The sequence below is a fragment of the Pyrus communis genome, chromosome 17, assembly GCF_963583255.1.
Source record: "Pyrus communis chromosome 17, drPyrComm1.1, whole genome shotgun sequence".
Lineage (NCBI taxonomy): Eukaryota > Viridiplantae > Streptophyta > Magnoliopsida > Rosales > Rosaceae > Pyrus > Pyrus communis.
The window spans coordinates 19445735-19472580 of record NC_084819.1 but is presented as its reverse complement, the minus strand read 5'-3'; the positions used below and the strand labels follow the sequence as shown (position 1 = coordinate 19472580).

The 26846-nt window shown below is 36.6% G+C and overlaps 2 protein-coding genes and 1 pseudogene across 2 annotated transcripts; 2 read left to right on the top strand and 1 right to left on the bottom strand.

Moving 5' to 3' along the window:
• Nucleotides 1–3515: 3515 nt before the first annotated feature.
• Nucleotides 3516–11627, top strand: LOC137722171 (putative disease resistance protein At3g14460). Its single transcript, XM_068461137.1, has 6 exons — nucleotides 3516–4722; nucleotides 5248–8033; nucleotides 8438–8516; nucleotides 8622–8669; nucleotides 8943–9005; nucleotides 9390–11627. The coding sequence occupies exons 1-6, from the start codon at nucleotides 3574–3576 to the stop codon at nucleotides 11625–11627; spliced, it is 6363 nt and encodes a 2120-aa protein (XP_068317238.1). The 5' UTR covers nucleotides 3516–3573.
• Nucleotides 11628–14002: 2375 nt separating this feature from the next.
• Nucleotides 14003–14781, bottom strand: LOC137721832 (allene oxide cyclase, chloroplastic-like; annotated as a pseudogene).
• An 8836-nt stretch (nucleotides 14782–23617) lies between these two features.
• LOC137722170 (uncharacterized) lies at nucleotides 23618–25426 on the top strand. The gene has a single exon (XM_068461136.1). It carries the CDS (start codon nucleotides 23618–23620, stop codon nucleotides 25424–25426), a length of 1809 nt encoding a protein of 602 aa, XP_068317237.1.
• Nucleotides 25427–26846: the final 1420 nt, after the last annotated feature.

Genomic DNA, 26846 nt, shown 5'->3' with positions numbered 1-26846 from the left:
CGAAACTACACAATGAAAAATTTATATAAACCGATGTTTGAGTTTAATTTTAATAAATTAGTAACAAACTTATATTGTCTTTGGGAGTCAAATTTAAAATGAAATATCAATAGATAATAGGACCAAAAATACAAGCTATCATCTCATAAAGCTTTACACAATCTTCTTTACAAGTTAAAATTTTTGCTTAATGTCTAACTGCTAAATTAGTCATCAGATCCAAAACCTACTGATGATGGTTTAAGATATTACAAATTAAGCATAAATTCTATTACTTGGGATTTTTTTTTAAACATTTAGGAATGGAAATAGTCTTCAGAAAATGGAAAAGAAAAACTGAAAGAAAATAGCTTTCATTTCTTCCAAAATAACAAATTTATTACTCTCCACTGCCAACACCAAATCTAGTAAAAACCAGAAACCAACATCATCTTTCAACCAGTGAAACCAGCAATTGTAGCATGAGGCTCACAAGTGCTAGCAGCAGGAGTAGGCTCCATATCAGGAGTAGGCTTCACATACTTTCCAAGAAGCTCTTCAGGCAAGTTCTTAATACCCTTAAAATGTTTAAAAATTCACAAAAGGGTACACAAGCTGCTGCCTGCAACTTCACTTCACTTGCCATTTTCTAAGAAATCAGATATCAAATTGCAATTGGAAAGCCCAGATTTATAGCTGGTCGTTGGGCATGTCTCATGTCAAGGGTGCAACTTAGACGGGTTAGGTGGGCTAGATGGTCAACCTAATCCTAACCTAATTTTCAAAAGTTGGGTTTGTATTGGGTTCGGGTTCATGTGGGTTTAGTCATGTTTGGATTTTAATTAGGTTCGGGATTATTCGAGGTGGGTTAGAGATTATTTGAGTTTGGTTCATGTTCGTCCAACTTATCAAGTTCAATCTTATAACACTTTATTTTACATGGTTTTCAAATTTTGAATAAAACGTCATTATTAATTAAAATTCTATTTACACATCACCATCCACACAAAAGTTAAAGTAAACAACTTTGCATATACCAAAACCTCAACCAAAATAAATGTAAATGTAATACTATCATTCATTATTCAATGAAAATTGACAATGAACTTCAAGTATAGTCATTTCAAAAGTTATACATATAATAATTTTTATAATATGAAGTGACATGGGTATGAGCATGAGCAAATTTGGGCTCAAAATCATATTGGGTTTGAGCTGATATCGTCAGCAAGGCAACCTAACCCAACCCAAAATAATGATTGGGTTAATGTTGGGTTGGTTTTGGGCGGATTTTTTCTTCATTCTAACCCGCCTGACCGTGTTTAAAATTGAATAAGGTATGGGTGGATTCGAGTTGACCCAACCAACTTGCACCAATGCACCCTCCCCCTCCTCCTAATCTTAATATACAAAGCCAACAACCCCTTTTGGGGTCACAAGTTTCACCAAAAATGTTAAGATAAAAATGCCCCCAAAACAAAAAATTTCAAAAGCAACCCAAAATAATGCATCAAATAATGCAGGGGTATTTTTCGTCATTTTAACGGTGTTTTTTTAATAATTAATTATTTTTGTATAGTTTAAAAAAATTAATACCTCACAATAGACTAGCAATAATGTGATTCAATCAGTTGTTCATTAAATATTATTTTCTCTATTTTTAAACATGTTCAAAATATCTTACAAGACGTGTAATGCCAGTTATAAAAAAATATATTTCACACGCGCATAATAATGTGATAAATTAGTTGTCAAATAACTGTTTTATTTTTTTATTTAAAACAAACGATATTATCTACAATAAAGGGGAGGGAGGTGGCCTTAGCCTCTCAATGAGTTAGTAATAATGTGATTCAATCAGTTGTTTACTAAATATTATTTTCTCTATTCTTAATGTAAATTCAATAGAACGTAGATGAAAATTGAAAAACTGATTTTATTATGTGAATTCAGCTGCTTTGATTAGTTTGTGAGGTGTTTTTTCTAGCATGATCTAAGATTATTCATTTACTTCAAATATTTGACTTTCCTTTTGTCAATTCACGTATATAAATACATTTAAAACGTGTAAGTCGCACGTAGCACGCCGTGATTTAAAAAATGTCTTCTATAAACACGTGAGTGCATGCATAAAGGTTAGTAATATTAAAAAGAAGGAGGGTGCTTGCTTATGCGTAAAAGAAAAACAAGAGAATTGGCCCTATTAGGGGACTATGACACGTGGTTCTCCCTAAGTGGTCCACGTACGTCGGTTAGTATCCTTTTTTATAAACCGGATCCCCTCCGGATCCTTGTAAACTAAGCCTCCTAACCAAGGGATCCAGATCATTGAAATTTGATCCAATGACTACAATTATTATAACTTTTAGAGGAGCCCCCTGTTTGTAGCCGTTGGATCAAATTTTAATGGTCAGGATCCCTTGGTCATGAGGCTCAGTTTCAAAGGGTCCGGAGGGGATCCGGTTCCCCTTTTCTAAACAATTAATCAGGTTTTTTTGAAACCTTGAGAAGATTATGTCCTCAGTAATTATATTTAAAAAGATATTTTCAATTACCAAATTAAAAGTCCCTCACACTTTTTACAAACTTACAATAATTAAATGTAGCTCTCCATCCAATTTCTTTAGCTTGGGTGTCATCTTGGACAAATTTTTCCTTATGTCCGTAACACAAGAGGTACACCACGTGTTATTATCTAAGTGGTGGGAAATTTTATTTTTTATGTTATTAATTTTTTAACACTAGAATCTCACCACTTGTATAGAGACACGTGGTGTACTATCTCGTGTTTTGACACACTGAAAAATCCCTTGTCATCTTGACTACTATTAGGAAACAACACTACAAAAATAAATTTGGAAATGTAATTCAATTTGAAGTCTTTCTCTTATTCTAAGTAAAATAAAAAATAAAAAATCTCTCAGTGATAGCTATCGACGGGGAGAAAAAAGAGTGGAAAGGGGAGGCGGGAGGCGGGAGGCAGGAGGCAGGAGGGGTGGGGAGGGTACTTGCGCTCAGCGCATGTGGTGTTTTTTATGTTTTTTTTTATTCTTTTGTTCTTATCATTAAGTAAAGTTAGTCGATAATTTTTTATTAAAATGTAAAGATTTGAAGCCATTTTTATTAGTTTTTTCAAAATGAAATTGCAAATTGGCATTGTTAAACGCTTCATATACACATTTTTTATGTATTGTGAAATTTGTTTAATGAATATTATTGAGTAGATCGAAGGGTCAATGGGAGTTGTTAGATTTGAAAGCTTAGTGGTACTTTCTTAAACCTACTACGCGCTCAGTACAGATTCCTTCAATTATTAAAAACTTAAGTTTCCAACTTATGTGAATAGAGAAAACATATTTCGCCAGCACTGATGGAAGAAGCTACCAATAATTATAGTCCACTGCTAATTTAAAATTTTCGTTGAGCTTGAAATAATTTGATAGGTAGGTGGAATCATTATAATTAAATACCAAATTGCCAATTGGTTATGAAACCATATTTTTGATCTACAAATCTGCAGTAGGACTAATTCTTCAATCCTATTTCTTCTTGCTTCCTTAGCTATCTCTGCATTCATACCTTTTCGCGCTAAGTATGGAGGCTGTTAAGGCGTTCGAAGTTTATACTTTCCCTGTGGAGGGAATACTGAACAAGTTGGCTTTACTTGCTGCTCAAGAATTCAGTCTTTTCTGGGGATTCAGAAAAGAACTAGCAAAGTTTCGTCAATCAATACGTGCGATTCAAGAGTTCTTGGGCGATGTCACAAGCCAACCACAGCAGGATCGGGGCATGGCAGTCAGAGACTGGTTGAAGAAACTTGAAGAGGTGGCTCGTGACGCTGACAATGTCTTCGACGAAATCAATTATGAAGATGTCCGGAGCAAAGTAGAATTTCAAAACCAAGTCAAGAAAAAGGTACTCAACTTCCTTTCACGCTCAAATCCTATCTTATTTCGTCAACAAATGGCACACAAAATAAAGAACATCAATGCAACTCTATCGGATCTCAAGAGCGAGGCATCTTTCATTGGGTTAGTTGCAAGAAGAATAGATTCTACATTATCCCCACAAGGCATGGGGAACAGAGAAACCGTCTCAAGCTTTGATCATGATGAAAAGATCTTTGGTAGGGAGGAGATTGTGTCTGGTATAATCGCAACCTTGATTGACTCCAACAATCGGGAAAAATACCTTTCGGTTATGGTGATTGTGGGAATGGCGGGACTCGGAAAGACAACTTTGGCTAAAGCAATATACAATGACAATCGTTACATTGACAAACATTTTGAAACCAAAATTTGGGTGTGTGTATCTACCACTTTCGACGTTAATTCAATTTTGAGACGGATTTTGGAATTACTTAACTCAACAAATACTGGACTAACAAGTCAGGAGGCATTGCTTCAAAACCTCCAAAAAGAGTTGATGGGGAAGAGATATATTCTCGTACTAGATGATGTGTGGAATGAAGATGATATGTTATGGAGCAGTTTGATGAGTTGTTTGTCAAAACTCAATTCTGCTCATGGAAGTGTCATGATTGTTACTACTCGCAGTGCCAAAGTTGCATCAATCACAGAAACACTTCCGAGGTGTGACTTGGTGAATTTATCAGTAGAGGATTGTTGGTCCATATTAAAAGGTGAAGCTTTTCCATACGGATGTGCTCCTTTAGCTTCAATTCATGAGAGAATTGGAAGGGCAATTGCTGAAAAGTGTGCTGGTGTACCATTGGTGGCAAAGGTATGCACTAATATATTATTTCTTTTACTATTTATTTGTTATTAGTAACACCATATTTGGATGAGAAAATTTAAGCTTACTAGGAAATTCCAAAATAAATGAGATAGAAATGATGATTTTTTTTTTTTTTAATTTGTGAATTTTTTTGTTTGATTAACTTAAAAGTACAACGAAATCCAAACGCTCTCTCCAAAATATACTTCTATTCTACTGCATTGTTAGTGAAACAATTTGCTCCCATTGTTTATTGCTTTTAATACTTTTTTTCTTAAAGAAAAATGAATCCAAACGCTCCCTCCAAAATATACTACTATTGTACTGCATTGTTACTAGCTATAAGAATGTTAGATAAAAGTTCTATTACACAAATGGAGTGGAAAATAAGGTCAAGGTTGATATATGGTCAAACTTCAGTTAAACTATTGATTTCTTTACTGTTGTATATGTTAACACTTCAACTTGTTACATGGGTGGTATATATGTTTATAAAAATATATATAGAAATTTTAACTTATGCACCAACAGGTTTTGGGAAGCATGATGCGATCTAAAAATAGTGCAGATGAATGGTTAATAATTCAAGAAAGTAAAATATGGGAATTACCTGAAGGAGAGGATAGAATCATGTCAGTTTTGAAGTTGAGTTTTGATAGTTTGAAATCACCATATTTGAAACAATGTTTTGCGTGTTGCTCAATGCTGGAAAAAGATTTTGAAATTGAAAGAGATGATTTAATTCAACTCTGGATGGCTCATGGATTGCTTCACTCTCATGCTAATCTAGAGATGGAGGATATTGGTAATGAATATTTTAATAGTCTGTTGGAAAACTCATTTTTCCAAGATGTTATAAAGGACGGCTGTGACTCTATCATCAAATGCAAGATGCATGATCTTGTGCATGATCTCGCAGAACTAGTGTCGAAATATGATGGGGAAGATAAACTTAAAATTCGAAGCAAGACAGAGATGTCGTCTCTAATACCAATAAGTTTAGAAAAAAATGCTGAGAAAGTGTCCTCTCTATTTTCACAGAGTGGAATCCCCGGCAACATCTTGTCAAGATTTAAGGGTTTGCGTGTGTTAAAATTGTCCAAAACTTATGCTTCGGAGTTGCCCGGTTCAATTGGCGATCTAAGACACCTGAGATATCTAGACATTTCCAATACACCTATCCGAGCACTTCCCAGGTCTGTTGGGAAGCTCTATAACCTACAGACGTTGAGAATGTGTGATACAAAACATCTTCGAATATTTCCAAGGGAGCTGGAAAATTTGATAAACTTGAGACATGTTTATTTCGACAAATATAAGGAAGTCATTCCATTTGGGATTAGAAGCTTCACTCAACTGCAGAGACTACCTTCCTTTACTCTGGATAGGGCTAGAACTCGTGGAATTGATGAGCTAGGTGGCTTAAACCAATTGAAAGGAAATCTAACACTTGGATGTTTGGAATATGTGAGGGACAAAGAGGAAGCAAAAAAATCAAATTTAGTGGGGAAAGCAAACATACGAGGGTTGACATTTGAATGGGGGAATTGTAGCAGGGGAAGAAATGAACACGACAATGATGTACTGGAAGGTCTCCAACTGCACCCCAAGTTAGAAATCTTAAGGATTGAGAACTTCATGGGTTTAAAATTTGCGTCATGGATGATAAGTGGTCTGTTGCCCCAAAATTTGCAAGAGATTTTGTTGTATGATTGCAGAGAATGTGAACAAGTCCCAACACTCGGTCATTTGCCACATCTTAGACATGTTGTGCTCCACAGCATGCATAACCTTAAATGTGTGGGAGCCGAGTTTTATGGTTATAACTATGTTAGTAGTGGAGCTACAACGACGACAAGGAATGAGACGGTGAGGAGGGTGACTCTGTTTCCAGCATTGAAAACCTTGCAAATGATTGATTGTCCAGTTCTAGTTGAATGGAATGAAGCAGTTGTTGCGATGCCAACAAATGAGAAAGTGGAGCTAGTAGTGTTTCCCTGCCTTGAGAAGTTGACTCTCGTGTCTTGCATGGAACTGCGAACTGCTCCAGGACACTTTCCATCTCTCCAAAAGTTGGATGTGTATAACGTTGACGACTTCATGGCAATAGAAAATATAAGCAGTCAAGTGACCGCTCTCACTTCCCTTAGATTAGAATATCTCCAGGAGGTTACTTCTCTGCCAGTAGGGATATTGGAAAAGAACCAGAAGTTGCTAATAAGGGGTTGCCCTAATCTAACATCCATTCCAATTTCACGGTCACCGTCCCTGGTTGAATACCATTCATCTCTGCAGCAGTTGAGCATAGTTGATTGTCCAAAGCTAAGATGCATTTCAATACACAGTCTGACCTCCCTCCGCAAATTGGCTATTGAAAGATGTTCTCTTGAGTCAACGAATCTTCAGAGTGGACTGGAGGAGTTGTCCTTATACGGCTGCACATCCCTCCGTGAACTGAGAATCGAAGAATGCAATGGATTCACAAGTATACTGAGCGGGCTACAATCTTGTACTTCTCTTCACTCTTTCTTTATCTCCAACTGTCAAAGTCTGAAACGTTTAGGGCGACAACACCCCGTCTCTCTTGAGCACCTGGTTATATCTGGTTGCCCTAATCTGCGGGCTATTCCAAGTTTAGACAACCTCACATCCCTGCGTTATTTGGAGATTGAAAAATGTGATGCATTAACAAGTCTGCCTAGCGGACTATCATCATGCACATCTCTTAGCCATTTTTCGGTCGCGTTTTGCGACAAATTAAAATCTATGGCAGATCAAGATGTATCTAGCTTGCAGTCTCTTTCATGTTTAGTAATATACGAGTGTTTGAAATTACAATATTTGCCGAGGGGCCTACATTCTCTGCATGGTTTGAAAGAGATGACAATCGGTAAGTTCTGGAAGCTGGACTCTTTTCCTGATTTTAAGGTTCCATCGTCACAAATCCAAAGCTTAACGATCTCAGGGTGGCCTAAGCTCAAGTCTCTACCTGATCAAATTCAACACTTCACTACTTTAACGTCTTTGGAGATAAGATCATTTGGCGGAGTGGAGTCTTTGCCGGAGTGGTTGGGTGACCTTACATCTCTTACCCGACTGCGTATTAAGAGGTGCAAGAATCTCATGTATTTTCCTACAATGGAAGCTATGCAACGGATCGCCAAGCTACATGTGCTAGAGATTGATGCATGTCCCCATCTAAAGGAAGCATGCGCTGAGGAGAGCGGCCGTGAATGGCCTAAGATTTCCCACATCCCACATAAACGATGTAAGTCAAAATATTCATTGGTTGTTCATCTCCCTTCTCTCGCTTTTCTGTTCTTCTGTACTCACCACACATATTCTTTTGATTAGTTCACTGACGTGAAGACTCTCCGGCATTGTTAAATGATGTTTCGACCGAGTTGGAATCTTGAAAGTGATGATTTGATTCATACGGAGAGGCCTCAATGAACTAGAGCAGTTGATGCTTTTCATCTTTCAAGAGAAGTGCCTTGTTGGGTAGTCCAGAAGTTGTTCAAAATTGAAACACAAGGTAAGCGTTTCAAATCACCACTGCCCTCTCTCTGGTCAGATTAAACTAGGCTTTCAAAGCCTCTGCCAACCGCTTTCCGTATATGTACGTAGTAGTTCAAATGTTATTCTAGGTTTTCTCATTTCAATAGATATAACATGTCACTCCAAATCAAGTTCTAATCACTTCAATTTTTGCTCAATTCAGGTTTCTCTTGGTGAAGCAGGCAATGGCGTTATCCAAGATATTCTGCATTTTGGGATGTCTTGCCGTAGCTTTCGCTAAGGTTTTCAAAGCCTCTTCTTTGATCAATTTATATATATCAAGTAGGCTATATTCTCTTCGGTTTTTCATTTCTCTGCATCTGGTAAACTTTCTTCTTGTTCCGCAGTACACAGTTGTTGGTTCAACAATGACAATCGAAGGAGTGGTTAAACGTGTAAGTTTTCGCAATTACCCATTACCTGTCGGCCTAGTGCAGATGCTTGACTTATATTATCTAAAACTTTTTTCATTCTTTTCTTGTTGATATCTTGAAACAGAGAATATGGCTATCTGAAATATTTTGTTTTGTGTGTTTTGTTTTACTAAATATTTTTGTCAATCAATTGTTGTGTTTCAAAGATAAGCAAGATGGTGTCTCTATGAATAGTACTAGCGGTTTGATTGGTTTCCTAATAGTTTGGTCCAATGGCGTATGATTGATTTGCAGGTGGGATATTCCTCACCATCTCGGTCAGGGGTCATGAATGATTTGGGCCTCACTGTAGCTCAGGTTTGCATAGTTTCTCTTTCACAAATATATATCGAGCATGTATGTGTTAGAAGTAGTGGTTTTATCCACTACGTAAGTTTAGGGTTAAGTATGTAAGCAGTTTCAACTGCATGGCGAAATAAGCCCTAGAATCTAGGGATCAGTTTCTTCTTCAGACTTAGTCTTCTACCACGTTTAGGTTTATGTTCAACGTGGGCTGCATGTTTCTTATTCAGTTATTGTGTAAGGCTTATTAAAAGCCTGTTTGTTATTCATTCAATCATAACGTAATTTTCTCATAGCTTGCAAAAGATCTCGGCTAACAAAACTCGGTTTCAACATTTGGTATCAGAGCCCCAACCTGGGGTTTCTGATTAAACTTGAGAGAGTAACTTTTGAGTGAAGATATACGAGAATATGGCAGGAGAAGGAAGTGGTTTCGTGCAAGCATCCATTCCGAAACTGGATGGGCATTATGACCATTGGGCGATGCTTATGGAAAATTTTCTACGTTCAAAGGAGTATTGGAGCATTGTAGAGCATGGAATCACTGCAGCAGCAGAAGGAGCCTCACTCGTGGAAGGGCAAAAGAAGGTGCTTGAGGATCAAAAGTTGAAAGATCTAAAGGCTAAGAATTATCTGTTTCAAGCAATTGATCGAGCTGTTTTGGAAACAATCTTGAACAAGGATACGGCTAAGGAGATCTGGGATTCGTTGAAGCAAAAGTATCAAGGAACTGCTCGTGTCAAGCGAGCACAGTTGCAGGCACTTCGAAAGGAGTTTGAGATGCTTCACATGAGGACAGGAGAGACTGTGAATGAGTTCTTTGGTCGAACTCTGACCATAGCCAACAAGAGAAGAATCAATGGTGACAAATTGACAGATGTAGAAGTTATTGAGAAGATTCTGAGATCAATGACTCCTAAGTATGATTATGTGGTTTGTTCAATTGAGGAATCTAAAGATTTAGATCTTCTCTCAATTGATGAACTGCAAAGCAGTTTGTTGGTACATGAACAGCGGATGATCGGACATGTTGTGGAGGAGCAAGCATTGAAGGTGGTCTATGAAGAGAACTCTGGAGGAAGAGGACGTGGTCGAGGAACCTTTCGTGGAAGAGGCAGAGGGAGAGGTCGACAAACCTTCAACAAGTCAACAATTGAGTGCTATAGTTGTCATGAATTAGGGCACTTTCAGTATGAGTGTCCTATGAAAGACAAGGAGGCAAAGGTCAATTATGCTGAGGCTAGTGAAGAAATGTTGCTAATGGCGTATGTAGATGCTCCAGATGTCAAGGAAGATATTTGGTTTCTCGACTCGGGGTGCAGCAATCATATGTGTGGTAAGAGGGAGCTCTTTTTCGACTTTGATGAAAATTTTAGAGAAAGTGTGAAACTAGGGAACAATACTAGTATGACAGTTTTGGGGAAAGGAAACATTAGACTACAAGTGAGTGGGATAACTCAGGTGATCACAGGGGTTTTCTATGTGCCTGCTTTGAAGAACAATCTGTTAAGCATTGGTCAGCTTCAGGAGAAAGGTCTTGCTATTCTCATTAAACATGGAAGATGCAAGATTTTTCACCCTGAGAGAGGATTGATCATGGAGACTGTTATGGCTGCAAATCGTATGTTTATTATTGTTGCTCAACATCAACTCAGTGTTCAAGCATGCTTCAATGCTCTCACAGATGACCTAGTGCAGCTGTGGCATTGTCGTTATGGACACCTAAGTCTTGGTGGATTAAAGACTCTTCAACAGAAGCAGATGGTGAGTGGATTGCCTCAGATAAAGGACTTCTCAAGAGTGTGTGAGAATTGCATGGTAGGCAAGCAGCCGAGAGATCCCTTTCCAAAAAAGAGTACCTGGAGGGCTTCTCAAAGTCTACAACTTATTCATGCAGACATATGTGGACCAATAACGCCTGCATCCAACAGTAAGAAGAGGTATCTACTGACCTTTATTGATGATTTTACTCGCAAAACTTGGGTCTATTTCCTGGTAGAGAAGTCAGAAGCTTTTCGATTCTTTAAAGCCTTCAAAAGTCTTGTTGAGAATGAGACTGATGCAAGCATTAAAAGTCTGCGCACAGATCGGGGAGGGGAGTTTACATCTCATGAGTTTGTTGAGTTTTGTGTTGAGAAGGGGATTCAACGACAGTTAACTGCAGCTTACACTCCGCAGCAAAACGGAGTAGCTGAACGTAAGAATCGAACCATCATGAACATGGTTCGAAGCCTACTCACCGAGAAGAAGATGCCAAAGACATTTTGGCCTGAAGCAACAAACTGGACAGTTCATGTGCTCAATAGAAGTCCCACACTTGCAGTGAAAAACAAAACACCAGAGGAGGCATGGAGTGGTACGATACCATCTGTAAGTTATTTCAGGGTTTTTGGGTGCATTTCATATGTGCACATTCCAGACAACAAGAGAACCAAGCTGGATGATAAGAGTATGAAGTGTGTGCTACTTGGGGTTAGCGAAGGGTCCAAAGCCTATCGGCTATTTGAACCAGTCTCACAGAAGATCATAATTAGTCGTGATGTTAGATTTGACGAGAACAGTAGCTGGGTTTATACTAGGCTTCCGGCTGATCCCTTCATGATCATAATTACTAGGCTTCCGGCTGTAATATACTAGTCTAATATTCCTCAACTGGCTATTTGAACCAGTAATATACTAGTAATATATTACTAGGCTTTGGACTAATATTACTAGGCTTTGGACCGGAATTAGTCTACTAATATTCCTCAACTGGCTATTTGAACCAGTAATATAACTAGTAATATTAGACTAGTAATATTAGCCAGTTCCGGAAGACTAATTTTGATTCCACAATATCTCGTGATGTTAGTTCAGGATCAGACTTGAGGAAGAGTTGGATTGAGGAGGCCTAGTTGGATTTATGTTGAATTGTTCATTAAGCTAAATGGAAGTGGAACATAAATGTTTTTCGTTACTTCAAGTTAGAGAGAAATGACCTACAAAATCATCACTAATTGAGTTTAATGCATAGTGCACAACTCTTGAAAGATAAGTAACTAACAATTGCCAAGATTTCGAGGTTGGGTCAGCAGTCACTGCTAATCACATTGATATTATTTCAAATTAACCACTTGCATAACTATGCATTTGTTGGGTTGTTATAAGTGAAACCATTCAATATAAGTTGTAATTTATTCTTTCAAGCTTCCGATGTGGAATTCCATTCTTCAACAGCCAGCAATGAACTAAATTTTTGGTCATATTAGGTAACTGGCTAACAAATGGTTGCATAAATCAGGTCATTGTGTTTCTTATGGCCTTGAAATTAGGCCACTGTTGGTGTCCCTGAAACTATCCGTCTCTCAAAACACAATCCACATGATTTACGTACATCACTATTCTGAGGTAAGCAACCTAAACTCCAATGTCCTCATTTCCTATAAAGCATCGCCTTTTATCAGCTCCAACAGAAAGCAAATTAATATAACCGAACTCCCTTCTTCTTTCTCTCCATGGCTGAGGTACAACATTCTTCCGAGCGACCATGCACACCGCCTTCCCCTCCCATGATTGTCAAGCACAGCTCGAACTAACCTGTCCACCAAACCCTAGCGAGTGCGGTCAATCTCGCTAACCTTTTACCAACTGGCACAGTGCTAGCATTTCACACCCTCATCCCTACTTTCTCCAACAATGGTTCTTGCCAACTTTTCAATAAGTACCTCACAACATGTCTAATTACATTTTGTGCTCTCCCATGTTTCTTATCTTCGTTTACTGATAGCTTCATGGATAACGACCGAAAAATCTACTATGGAATCTCTACGTTCAAAGGCATGTACATTTTCAACTGCAGTAACGCCGAGGACATGGATAGGGACTTGAAGAAGTACAAAATAAAGTTCATAGATTTTGTTCACACGCCCTTTTGTCACTATTTGGGTTCTTGGTCTTTGCTCTTAGCAACTCCGATGTCCAAAGCTGCTTCTTTCCTGAAGTGGGAATAAGTGAACGGACAATGAATTTGCCACTCAGAGCTGGGATTTTGTCGAGCTCCACTTTAATGGAATGAGGGACCTTGTATGGGTTTTATGGTGGAACCTCAACTTTCTTCATGGTTTCAGAGCAGATTGTCTCACGTGTGAAGCCAAACGGCCACACGTGCTCCACGTCACCTGTGGTATCAGAGCAGGTTGTCTTACATGGGATTTTGATAATGAATTTCACATTAATGGAATTAGGGACCTTGCATGAGTTTATAAGTAAGTTGGGCAATTTCCTATATTGTCGATTAATTTTATGGTGGAACCTCAACTTTCTTTAATGTTTACTCATTAATAGCATCTCAAACTGACTTGTCAAAGTGAACATAAAATGACAAAGATAGCATCTCAAACCAACTTTCTATGTAATGATGGTCTTCCTTACCCCCTCTTAGGTCCTAATCTGGTAGTGTGAGGAGTGATGCTTTTAGCATTAGATGCGGTGTTGTGGAATCATATACCTCCTTGCACTACTCGATCTGTTTGCCTATTTTGGCTGCTTGCTTTAGTGTAGGTCTTCTATGTATCAATTTGGCATCTTTGCCTAGATAATAAAGTATCTTGTTCACCAAAAAAAAAAAAAAAATGACGAAGTGGAGCGCCAAAGCAGTCATCCGACCCAAAACCCACTGATGGTCTAAATTACTACAAATTAAGTACAAATTCTTTCACCTAGGATTTTCTAAGGATTCATTAAAATTAATTTTCACAATGAATTGCATCTAATATTTTACAAGTTTCTCTTTCTTATCGTGTGATTTGTTTAGTTAAATTCGATGAAATTCGTCCAAACATAAGGAAACAACAGTGACTATGTTTATTGTTACATGAACAATATAGATTCAAGCGGTTGGTAGTCGAGACAAAAATCAAAAGTACAAGAAATCTTCAAGAAAAGGTAACATTCCATTTCAGCATAGCTAGTAACAACCTATCCAAAGCATCATCTCCAAAACAAAACAAAAATAAAATAGTAAACATAATCATTCAATTAGTAAAACCAGCAATAATGGTGGCATGAGGCTCAAGAGCCTTAGCAGCTGGACTGCTCTCCACATCAGGGTTAGGCTCCACATGCTTCCCAAGAAGCTCTTCAGGTAAATTCTTTATACCCTTGAGATAGAATGTGTAGAAAATTTTAAAAGGGCACACAAGCTGCTGCAACTTCACTTGACCATACACACCTTCGAAAATTCCAGACCCTCCTGTCATTGCCAAATACGAATCCTCATAAGTTAAATAAGCTCCCTGCACAGAAATGTGACCATAGTCTCCAAAGTTGAAGCTGTAGATACCCTCGTATCCATCTCCACTATTGATCTTCTCCGGATAGTGTTGGATCAATAGGGTTATCCCCGTTGTGATTCCAATGCGTTTTTGCAAGTCCCCGGTGTACAATTTATTCGTGAAAGGGACAACATCGCCAAGGCTGTGGACTTCTTTCCCGCTCAATCTTAGGTAGGCCGGGCTGCCACGGTCTAGCTCATTGAGCTCGTACACATGAAGGCTAGTGGAACTTCGGAGGCAGGTCTTTGATTAGTGTCGGCTGATGGGCTCGCTTGGCTTTTGCAAGTGAACGAGAATGTTTTTGGCACAGAGAAGTTGTTCAAATGTGAGTAGGAAGTGCGGAGTTTTATATCAAGTGGGTTTTGAAGCTTCAATGACTTGGAATAATTGGTAGGTGAATGATGAGCACAGGAGCCCAGCTTAGGGTTTGCAAGTTTCACAGAGGGAACGAAAGTGAGGGAAGAGGTTAAAGAAGCCATTGATTCTAGTTAAGTTATTTTCCTCTTCTTTTCTTAGCAACTGAAAATTTCGTGGAAAATGCATAGAAGAGATTGTTTTTATATAGGAATTGACAGATAGGTTTTTATTTTCATGTGAATTCAATTAGATGAAGGTGGAAGGGTAGGAGAGTGTGAACGACTGACTCATTGGATTTCCAAGATAAATGAATGAATTGCTTTCAATGCGTTATTTATTTCAATGCAAGAAATGTATCGAGTTCATTGTTTTTCAACTACTAAAATAAATGGATTAATAAGTATACTAATTATCTGATGAAAATTATTGACTAATGGTTTACTAACTAATGGTCTGTATACTGGATGTATACAAATTTAAAAATTTAAACTTATTCAACATGTTAAATAAGGTGTTGAGTATTACCACCATTTGAGGGTGGTGAACAAAATGCAACTAAGCATCTCCAATGGAACTCTCTATTTAGGAACTTCCACCACCACTTTTGAGTATTCATTACTGATCAAATTAGGCCATCTTGGTTATTGAAGCCTTACCATTATGTTATTATATAATTCTAGCATGTGCTTGCTTATATTATCTCATGTAGGTTTAAGTTGTAGAGCCATATGAGAATGGGTAATGCTAGGGAGATTAAATTGCATATAAAGTTTTGTAAACTAAATAATATGAAAATTAATGATTGGATTTTAATCGTTGATAAACGTGTTTATTTCTATTGATGACAAATCATTTAATTTACAAATTTAATCTACAAAATTAGTCTCTCTAGCATTACCCTATGAGAATATGTGAGAATGGTATATAAGATCAACGGTGATCAGGTCGGCTAGACCCTCTTTCTAATTGATCGAGCTATAACGAGCCTGGACTATCTTAAATGGGCTAACCCATTGCACACTTTGGCAATACATGTGTATTGTTCTACTCCTAATAAAATCGAGGGATTTTGTGATAAAACCCAACACTTAGCAATATTGGTTAAATTATGACAATATTAGTATTGTTAGGAGTGTGCCAATGATCCGTATCTTTGAATATCTGACATATTTGTTATAGACTGTTTGTTATTAGACTGAACCAGTATATATACTAGGGTTGGGCATTTAAAAAATTAAAAACCGAGTAAATCGCTCGAACTACACCGCGAGGGAATTTCCATATTCTTCTCTCCCAAAACAATTTGTTAATTGAAAATTGTTTTCTTTCTACAGAAGGTGGTAGTGAAATTGGATTTACATAACAACAGAAAAAAGAAAAAGGTCTTGAAAGCAATCTCCATGAAAAATCTAATCAAATGACCGAGGAATAGAATTGGCTAGAATAATGGTATTGATATTAGTCTACTAACTTTATATACAGAGTTCCCTATAAACAAGCAAATGATCCTGCAATTCTACTATACAAGAAAGGAAGGAAATATATACATATTAATTACTAATTACACGCCTGTTCTAGGCCCTTTATGATAGGGATCCTGATTGCTTTCTAACACTCCCCCTCAAGTTTGAGAGTGGATGTCAAGAACTCCCAACTTGCGAATCATGACTGAAAATGAGTCCTTACCCAAAGGCTTCATGAAAACTTCTGCTAGTTGCTGCAAGGAGGTGACATACTTGGTAGTGATCGATCCATCTTTTATTTTGTCTCTAATGAAATGACAATCTATTGCAATGTGTCGCGTTCACTCATGAAAGATCGGATTCGCAGCTATGTGTAGTGCGACTTTATTGTCACAATGAAGTAATGAGGTTTCTAGATGTGGTAACTGCAGGTCAAGCAACAAACTCCGCAACCAGGTGAGCTCGCATCATGCTCCTGTCATCGCCCTATATTCAGCTTCTGCCGAAAAGAGTGAGACAGTTTTTTGTCTCTTCGTTCTCCATGAAATCAAGGAATTTCCAAGAAATACACAATATCCAGTAGACCTTCGAGTGATGGGACAACCCGCCCAGTCAAAGTCACAAAAAATACTCAACTTCAATGTATTCTCGGCTGGAAATAAAAGGCCTCGGTCAGAAGCACTTTTGAGGTATCTGAGTATGCGAAGGGCATCCTTCATATGTGGTCGACGAGGCTCATGCATAAATCAACTGAGGACATGTATGGCATATGTGATATCAAGCCATGTGATGGTAAGGTAAATCAAACGACCTACCAACCGTCTAAACTGAGATAGGTCCTTTAGCAATTCACTTGTATCAGACAACTTGGTTCCCTACTCCATTAGGAATGAAATAGGTCGGGCACCTAATATACCTCCATCTTTAATAATATCAAGAGCATATTTTCGCTGAGAAATATAAATGTTTTTCTTCGAACGAGAAACTTCAATGCCCAAGAAATATTTGAGATCACCAAAATCCTTAATACGAAACTTGGAATGAAGAAATTTTTTGAGGGAACTAATTGCCAGTAATCAATATATCATCGACATAAATCAATAGAGCAGTAAATGATTTACCTCTCCTACAAGTGAAAAGAGAATAATCAGCTTTCGATTGAATGAAACCAGCCACTTGAATAGCTTTAGTGAACTTAGCAAACCATTGATGTGAGGCTTGTTTGAGGCCATACAAGGACTTATTGAGGCGACATACTTAGGGGTGGAAAAAATTCCCAAAAATCCCGAACCGAACCCAAAAAATCCCGATCCCAAACCAAAAATTTCCAAAACCGAAATTCCCAAAATTTTCGGGATGCTATCCCGAACCGATCCCAAAATTTCGGTATGGGATTCGAGATTGGCTTCTCTATATTTCGGGAATCCCATACCGAACCAAAAATATATAATATTAATTATTATATATATATTATTCTTTTATAATTGATGCTAGTAGTTTCTAATTCATGCTCTGCAACCTGGAATGCTCTACACCTTGCATATTTTTCATGTTTTGTTTGATATTCATGTGGATTTTATTATTGCTGCTGCAATGGCTGATGATTTTAGAAGGCTTGATTCTTTTGTCTCTCAACAAATTGCAAAAAGGGTTTAATTAATTTGAATTTTGACTATGATAAAAACAGTCAGGCATGCCAGTGTTCAATTAAATGGTAGTGTGAATGAAATGAAATTCCTAGTTCATGAATGTGTTCTTGAATTATATATTTGAAGAACAATTCATAATTTCATATTTCAATTTGGGATTCCCGATTTGTCCCAAAATCCCGAAAATATTTCGGGATTCCCGAAATTTGGGATTCCCGAAAATTTGGTTTGGGATTGGTCTTCAAATTCCCGTCCCGAAAAATTTTGGTTTGGGATTCGGGATACTAGTTTCGGTATGGTATCCCATACCGAACCACCCCTATACATACTAGGTTCTCCTTTTGTCGTCAAAGTCTCGGATAAGGTGTCATGTAAATTTCTTCAAGAAGGTTGCCATGAAGGAATGCATTGTTGACGTTGAGTTGATTAAGTGGCCAGTTACGAGCAGATGCAATAGCAAGAATGCAGCGCATAGTGATCATTTTCGTTGTGGGTGAGAATGTGTCATAGTAATCAATGCCTTCGGTTTAAGTGAAGCCTTTGGCGACAAGCCGAGCTTTGTAATGCTCAATGAAACCGTCTGAATGACGCTTAATTTTATAGACCCACTTACAATCAATTGGATGTTTTCCCGATGGAAGGGAAGTGAGGGTCCATGTATGATTAGATTGGAGAGCCTCAAGTTCGGTGTTCATCGCTTGTTGCCAGTGAACATGTGATTTTGCTTCTGCAAAAGAGGTTGGTTCGATATCCCTACTAATATTGGCAATAAATGATAAATGTTTGGGTGAGTAACGATGGTAAGAAACAAAATTACAAAGAGGATAACGAGTACATGGTGAATGGCTAGGCGACGGTAAAGACGAAGGGCCTGGGGGCAGAGTCACTTGCGAATAAACAAAGTCTTTGAGAAGAACGAAAGGTTGTTTTTGGCGTTGTGATTGGCGAAGAGGAAGAGCATGTGGTGGTGTTGGGGACTCAGATGGAGTAGGAGAAGGGACAACAATGGGTGGCATAGGAGAAAAAGGAAAATCGTCTGAAGGTAGAGGGATGAGATTGGTTGGTGAAGGAGAAGATTCTGAAGTATAAGAGGATTCTAAAGTAGGAGAGAGTGAGGCTAAAGGAGACGATGTAATTGAATGAGAGGATGAGGCTAAAGGAGCATGGGTAATAGGATCTGATATGGTTGGGACCACGGGAGGAAAAAGATGGACTTTTGTAGTTGGGCCTGGAACATGGGTATTGGTGGCCACGGGTTGGTCAGGATTGGTGGTTTGAAAGGGAAAATTTTCTTCAATGAAAACAACGTCACGATTAGTTAAAAAAAATTCCGGTGTCCAAATCGTATAAACGATAAGCTTTCTGTCCAGCGGGATAATCGAAAAATATACTTTTGATGGCGCGAGGCGAAAATTTAGAAGTAAGGTGAACAGAAGTGGCATATGCAAGACACCCAAAAACACACATATGGGTGTAAGAGGGAGGTTTGTGATATAGTTTCTTAAATGGTGTTTTCTTGGCAAGGATTTAAGTGGGAAGTCGATTAATAATGTAGGCAGCAATGAGGACACCCTCTCCCCAGAATCGAAAGGGAAGATTGGCTTGAAAAAGTAATGCCTTGGTGGTTTCAAGAAGATGTCTATGTTTCTGTTCGACAACCCTGTTTTGTTAGGGTGTGTAAACGCATGAAGTTGGTAAATGACCCCATTATCTTGGAAAAAATGACGCAAAGAATAAAATTCACCCCCGTTATCCACTCGGATTTGTTGTATTTTAAAATTGAATTGTGTTTGAACGAAGGCAAAAAAAAGACTTAAGAATGCCTTGTGTTTCAGATTTATGGCCATGAGGAACACCCATGTACCAAGAAATTTTTTTGACAATAGTTAAAAAATAATGTGCTCCAGAGAAGGAAGTGGTTTTATGAGGTCCCCAAATGTCGTAGTGTATAAGAGAGAAATGACTAGAAGTAGAGATGGAACTTGTACCAAATGGAAGTCATGTTTGTTTGGCTAAAGGGAAAATATTGCATACTGTAGTATGAGAATAAGGGAATTTTAATGAAGTTTTGGATAGAAATTCCAAGCGATTGGAAGAAATGTGACCTAAACGCCTGTGCCACAAATCAGAAGAAATAGTGACAAGATTACACGAGGGTTTATTGTTGGAGAAGGATTGTTGAGTAGCCAACGCCACAAGGTAGTAAAGTCCCCCGCGCTGTTTTCCCAGACCAATTGTCTTCTTTGTAGCCAAGTCTTGTAAAATACACCAATACAGAAAAAAAATGTCACCGAACAACTCAAACCCTTTGTAATTTTGCTAATCGACATAAGATCAACTTTGAAACTAGGTACACCCAAAACATCTCTCAATTGTATGTATGAATTTAAAGACAAATTGCCAATAGAAGAGATATGAGCCTTTTCTCCACTAGGTAATACAACTGGTGGCAGTGAGGTTTTGGTGGTGGAGTTGAGCAAGTGTGGGGAAGACGTGATGTGGTCTGTTGCTCCACTATCGATTAACCATTGACAATAGTGCACTGGAGATCTAGACAGAATTGGTTCATTGCATGTGGTATAAGCTTGTGGAACGGTTGACGACGGCTTGGTCGCTTTATTATTCATGATGGAAAACATTTGTTGAAACTGGGTCTCTAAGAGTGATCTGCACCAGGTTGCATAATCTTCTCCATTGGAAACAAGGATGTGAATAAAAAATGGATTAGAGGTTTTTGGTTTGCCTCCATCCAAGCTTTGGTCGCTATCCATGGCTAGGATTGACAAGACAAAACAAGAAAAATGGAAAATAGGTAAAGCTCGCTATATAGGCACGAGAAAATCTGACGGAAGCGTGGCAGAGCAGAGTTAAGGGAAGCCTGCTCTGATACCATGTAAAATCTAATCAAATGACTAAGGAATAGAATTGGCTAGAAAAATGGTATTGATAATAGTCTACTAACTTTATACAGGGAGTTCCCTATAAACTAGCAGTTGATCCTGCAATTCTACTATACAAGAAAGGAAGGAAATATATACATATTAATTACTAATTACACGCCCATTTTAGGCCCTTTAAGATAGGGATCTTGATTGCTTTCTAACACTCCAGCCTTACAGGTATCAATTATTTTTTAAGCATGTCGATTTAATTTGGCTTCGTGAAAAACTTAGAAAATAATAAAAATGTAAAAAAAATTTTGAATTACTTTCATTCATCAGCACCCACTAAGTTCTTTGTTTTGGTTGAGAAGTTAATGAAAATTTGTACAGTTTTATGTTTTTATATATGCTTATTGTGTATAAAATGACCGTGTCTGTAAAAATTGAACCTTTGGCTTATTTCTATACAAAAATTAAATTTTTTGATTTGCTTTTTCATGTTGTTGGATGAGTGTTTTGTAAAAACTTGACCTTTGGCTCATACATGTGTAAACCTGAGGATTCGGAGTTGTTTTCTGTGTTGGTTATGAATTTAAGGTGACTAAATTGGTGGGTTCGTATATTAAGTTAAGTTACAAAGTAGATTTTTCCTTCATTTTGGAAAAGTGCATAGCTGAGATTATTTTGAAGTTACCGTTCATTACAATATTATGATTTGATAAGAGCTTTATCAACATGTTTTTTGTTGAGTAATGGTTTACTTGGTTAGAACACTACTACAAAAGGACCTAATAGTGTCAGTTGTTGCGTCGGTTTAATATTATATAGTGGCGAAAAAGAGATTTGCGACACTCACTGAAGATGACGTCGTATTTACTGTCGCTTATAAGCGCCATAAAATTTAGTGTCGCTTATAACCGACATATATTTTAATATTTTTAAGTACTGGCGTCGCTTTAAATAAAACAGTGTCGCTTTTAAGCGACATGAACTATGGGTGTCGCTTCTAGGCGACACTAATTATTATTTTTAATATATGGGTGTCGCTTCTAGGCGACACTAATTATTGTTTTTAATATTTTAAATCCTGCGTCGGTTTTGAGCGACATATATTTTGAAAACCAGTGTCGCTTGTGAGCGACACATTGATGGTCTTTATATCCTCTCCCCCGTGTTTTCTTTTTCTTCTCTTGCACTCTTGTTCGTTCTTCCAATTTTTACAAAGTCTCCCGTGTTCTCTCTTTCAGCTTTCTCCTTTGGTTTTCAAACTTCATTTGTTCCTCTTCACAACAGTAAGTTTTTTTTGCTTATAATAATTTTATTTTCTCCTCTTATGTTTAATTTTTAGTTACAATTTATTTTTGTAGGAAATTTATTTGAGTTGGTTGAGTACATAAAGAATTGTTGACGTCGAAATTCTTCAACAAATCAGGCATGTATCACTAACTTCTTTAATTTTTAAATTGTATAATACACAAGTTTATTTATTTAAAAATTATAATTTAAGCACTTAGATAAAATTCTACTATTTTTGTTAAATTAATAAAAATTTAGTCGAATTAATTAATTTTGTCACTCTAATTGTTATTTTAATTTGTTGTTATTTTGATAATTTTTTGTTGTTATTTACTAGAATGGATTAGATGAACATAATTTGAATTGTTATGAGAAAATGGAATGAATAATATTTATAAGCATTTATGTTAAATTAATAATATTAAATATAACATAAACTTATAATATTGAGAGAATATATTATGTTAATTTTTTTTTTTTTTTGCACTCTAATTGTTATTTTAATTTGTTGTTATTTTGATAATTTTTTGTTGTTATTTACTAGAATGGATTAGATGAACATAATTTGAATTGTTATGAGAAAATGGAATGAATAATATTTATAAGCATTTATGTTAAATTAACAATATTAAATATAACATAAACTTATAATATTGAGTAATATAAGAATATATTATGTTAATTTTTTTTTTTTTGCACTCTAATTGTTATTTTAATTTGTTGTTATTTTGATAATTTTTTGTTGTTATTTACTAGAATGGATTAGATGAACATAATTTGAATTGTTATGAGAAAATGGAATGAATAATATTTATAAGCATTTATGTTAAATTAACAATATTAAATATAACATAAACTTATAATATTGAGTAATATAAGAATATATTATGTTAATTTTTTTTTTTTTTTTTGCACTCTAATTGTTATTTTAATTTGTTGTTATTTTGATAATGTTTTGTTGTTATTTACTAGAATGGATTAGATGAACATAATTTGAATTGTTATGAGAAAATGGAATGAATAATATTTATAAGCATTTATGTTAAATTAACAATATTAAATATAACATAAATTTATAATATTGAGTAATATAAGAATATATTATGTTAATTTTTTTTTTTTTTTTGCACTCTAATAAGAATATAACCTATACTTATAATATTTAGGAATATAAGAATATAACCCTTCATAAGAATATAACCTAAACTTATAATATTTAGGAATATAAGAATATAAGAATATAACCCTTCATAAGAATATAACCTAAACTTATAATATAAGAATATCCTTTCATATAAGAATATAACCTTTCATATAAGAATATAACCTAAATTTATAATATTTAGGAATACAAGAATATATTAATTAATTTTTTTTGCACTCTAATTGTTATTTGAATTTGTTGTTATTTTGATAAGTTTGATAACTTTTGGTTGTTATTTATTAGAATGGATTAGATGAGCATAATTTTGATAACTTTTTGTTGTTATTTTAATTTGTTTTTACTATAATAGGTGTTGAAAATTAAAAGATTGCAATCGTGATAGAATTCGAGGGGTGAAAGATAGAAATTGAAAATTTTGATAGTTATGCCTACATGATAGGGATTGAAAGATTGTAGGCATCTTAGTGTCAACGTAATATTTTACCTTCGTAAAGTGGTAAAATATGGACAAGAGTTGGTTGACAATACCCCGCAATTTTGAAGCGTATACAACTGGAATTAATTTGTTTTTGGATCAAGCAGTTGCAAATGGTGTTGGTCCTGATAAGTTTAGATGTCCTTGCAAAAGATGTTGTAATCGATATACTTTTGTTAGGAACACCATTGTTGAACATCTCATATTGTATGATATGGATAAAGATTATAAAAACGCTTGTTGGCGACATCATGGCGAGCAAAACATTGGAGAGCAAAATGTGGGAATTGGAGAAGAAGAAACAGGAGATGAGGTGATTGGCATGCATGATTTTCTTAATGATGTATTTGTCCAACCATTAACAGAAGAAGGTGTTGGGTCATCTACTGAACCCCCTATTGGGGAAGGGCGTCCAGAAGAGGTGCAGACTTTTTTTAAGTTGCTTGAAGAGGCAGATCAAGATTTGTGGCCAGGTTGTAAGGAGTTTAAGAAATTGGAAGCAGTTGTAAGATTGTATCAGATCAAGTGTTTAGCGGGAATGCCTGACGAGATCTTCACCACTTTACTGGAGTTAATTAAAAGAATGTTGCCTGAAGGGGATTGTTTGCCTGAATCCTGTTATAAGGCCAAAAAACTTATAAATGACTTGGGGCTGTCGTATGTGAAAATTGATGCATGTCCCAATGATTGCATGATCTATTGGAAAGATACTTCAGATTTGACCGTGTGCTCAGTTTGTGGTAAATCAAGATATAAAATTACCAATGCAGAGGATAGCTCGAGGAAAAAGGTCGCAGCTAAGGTTATGTGGTATTTTCCTTTAAAACCACGATTGCAACGATTTTTTATGTCGAAGCATATGGCTGAACATATGAGATGGCATGCAACTGAATGTCCTAAGGATGAGTTTATGAGACATCCTTCAGATTCTCCCGCATGGAAGCATTTGGATAATTTATATCCGGATTTTGCGTCAGAAATTCGAAATGTCCGATTAGGGTTGGCCAGTGATGGATTTAATCCTTTTGAGAAAATGAGGAATGATCATAGCACATGGCCTGTGGTGCTTTCTGTTTATAATTTGCCACCTTGGATGTGCATGAAGCAACCAAATTTGTTATTGTCTTTGTTAATACCAGGACCGCGCAGTCCTGGTAAAGAGATTGATGTATACATGCGTCCATTGATTGACGAGCTGAATGAGTTGTGGGAGGTGGGCATTCCCACTTATGATGCGTGTTCCAACCAAAGTTTTACGATGAAGGCTGCCGTGTTATGGACTATAAGTGATTTTCCGGCTTATGGAATGTTGTCAGGATGGAGTACACATGGCTATAAAGCTTGTCCACATTGCATGCATGATAAAGAATCTATTTACTTGCCAGCGAGTCGCAAGATTTGTTATATGGGGCATCGACGTTTTCTTGAAGATAATCATAGGTTTCGAAGGCAAACCATCACTTTTAATGGTCGTCGAGAGCATCGTAGTGCACCAAGGCAGTGGACTGGTTTACAATGTCTCGAAGAACTTTCTACATTGAGATTTACTTTTGGAAAACCAAACAAAGATGCTTCAGTTGGCCAACGCAGAAGAAGAGCTTCGAGCAATACAAGTAGTAACAGTCAGTGGAAGAAGAAATCGATTTTTTATGAACTACCTTATTGGAGGCATCTGTCGATTAGACACAATCTTGATGTTATGCATATCGAGAAGAATATATGTGACAGTGTGGTGGGAACATTTCTAGATATAGAAAAGTCTAAAGATGGATTGGCGGCACGTGCAGATCTTGAATTCTTGAACATAAGACATAGTCAACACCCACGTAGAGAATGAAATAGAACATTTCGACCTCCAGCATTGTTCACATTGAAAAGAGAAGAAAAAACTGCGTTTTGTAAAGTATTGTCTACTATTCGGGTCCCAGATGGATATTCATCAAATCTGTCGCGATGTGTGCACGTGAATGAACGAAAAATACATGGGTTGAAAAGTCATGATTGCCATGTTTTAATGCAGCAGTTACTCCCGCTTGCAATACGCCCGGTTTTGCCTAAAGCTGTTACTATGGTTTTATTAGAGTTGAGTGCAATTTTCAGACAGTTATGTAGTAAGAAGGAGTCTGAGGAAGGATTTAAGCAACTGAATTCAAGAATTGCCTTGACATTATGTCAACTTGAGAAAATATTCCCTCCTGCATTTTTTGATATAATGGTGCACCTCCCAGTTCACTTGGCAGATGAAGCAGCTCTTGCAGGGCCTGTTCAATATAGATGGATGTATCCAATTGAACGGTAATGAATAAATTTTTATAATTTTTTTACAATTGTAGTCTTAACTTTAATTAATAATTATAATAATTTGTATTTCGTTTTATAATTGTAGGTATTTGCAAACATTGAAGCGCTATGTTCGTAATAAGGGTCATCCTGAAGGTTCTATTGCTGAAGCATATTTGGTGGATGAGTGCTTGTCATTTTGTTCCATGTATCTTACAGACGTTGAGTCTCGTCGTACCCGTAGAGGCCGAAATGAAGATGGTATTGGACGTGGAGTATCTGGTGGGTTATCAATTTTTGACTCGAAAGGATGTTATATGGGTTCAGGGGAAAATGTGGAGCTCGATCTAAATGTTCTTGATCAGTGCCATAGATACATTCTAAATAATTGTGATGAAGTTAGCCCATTTAGAAGGTAAGAACGTTTAATCATACGTCTTAATGTTTTATTGGTTTTCTTAACTTTGAAAAAATAATTATCTAAATTGGACATAATTGTGTAGGCAACATGAAGAATTCTTGAAAACTAAACATCGTCGAGAAAGGTTAACTATGCGACAAATTAAGGAGCTAAGCAAGAAAGAATTTCCAGAATGGTTCAAGCAACATGTGAGTTGATATAACAATCATATTATTTATTTATTGTTTTGCATTTTAATTATAACATGTTTATAGTTATTCTGTCAATTTTTATCTTCATACTTATTACAGATGAATTCAAGATATGATGCTAATGACACATTGATATCTCAAGACTTGCATTGGCTAGCTAATTATCCTAGTAGGGTTGTGAGTAGATACAAAAGTCACATTGTTCATGGATTTAGATTTCGTATAAAATCTGTGGATGATAAGCATAAGAATCAAAATTGTGGTGTCTTTGTACCTGCAAATGTTCCTGGAGCAATTGGGCAAGTAAATTGCTATGGCAGAGTTGTAGATATGTTCGAGGTCAAATATTGCGGTCCTACTGAAGC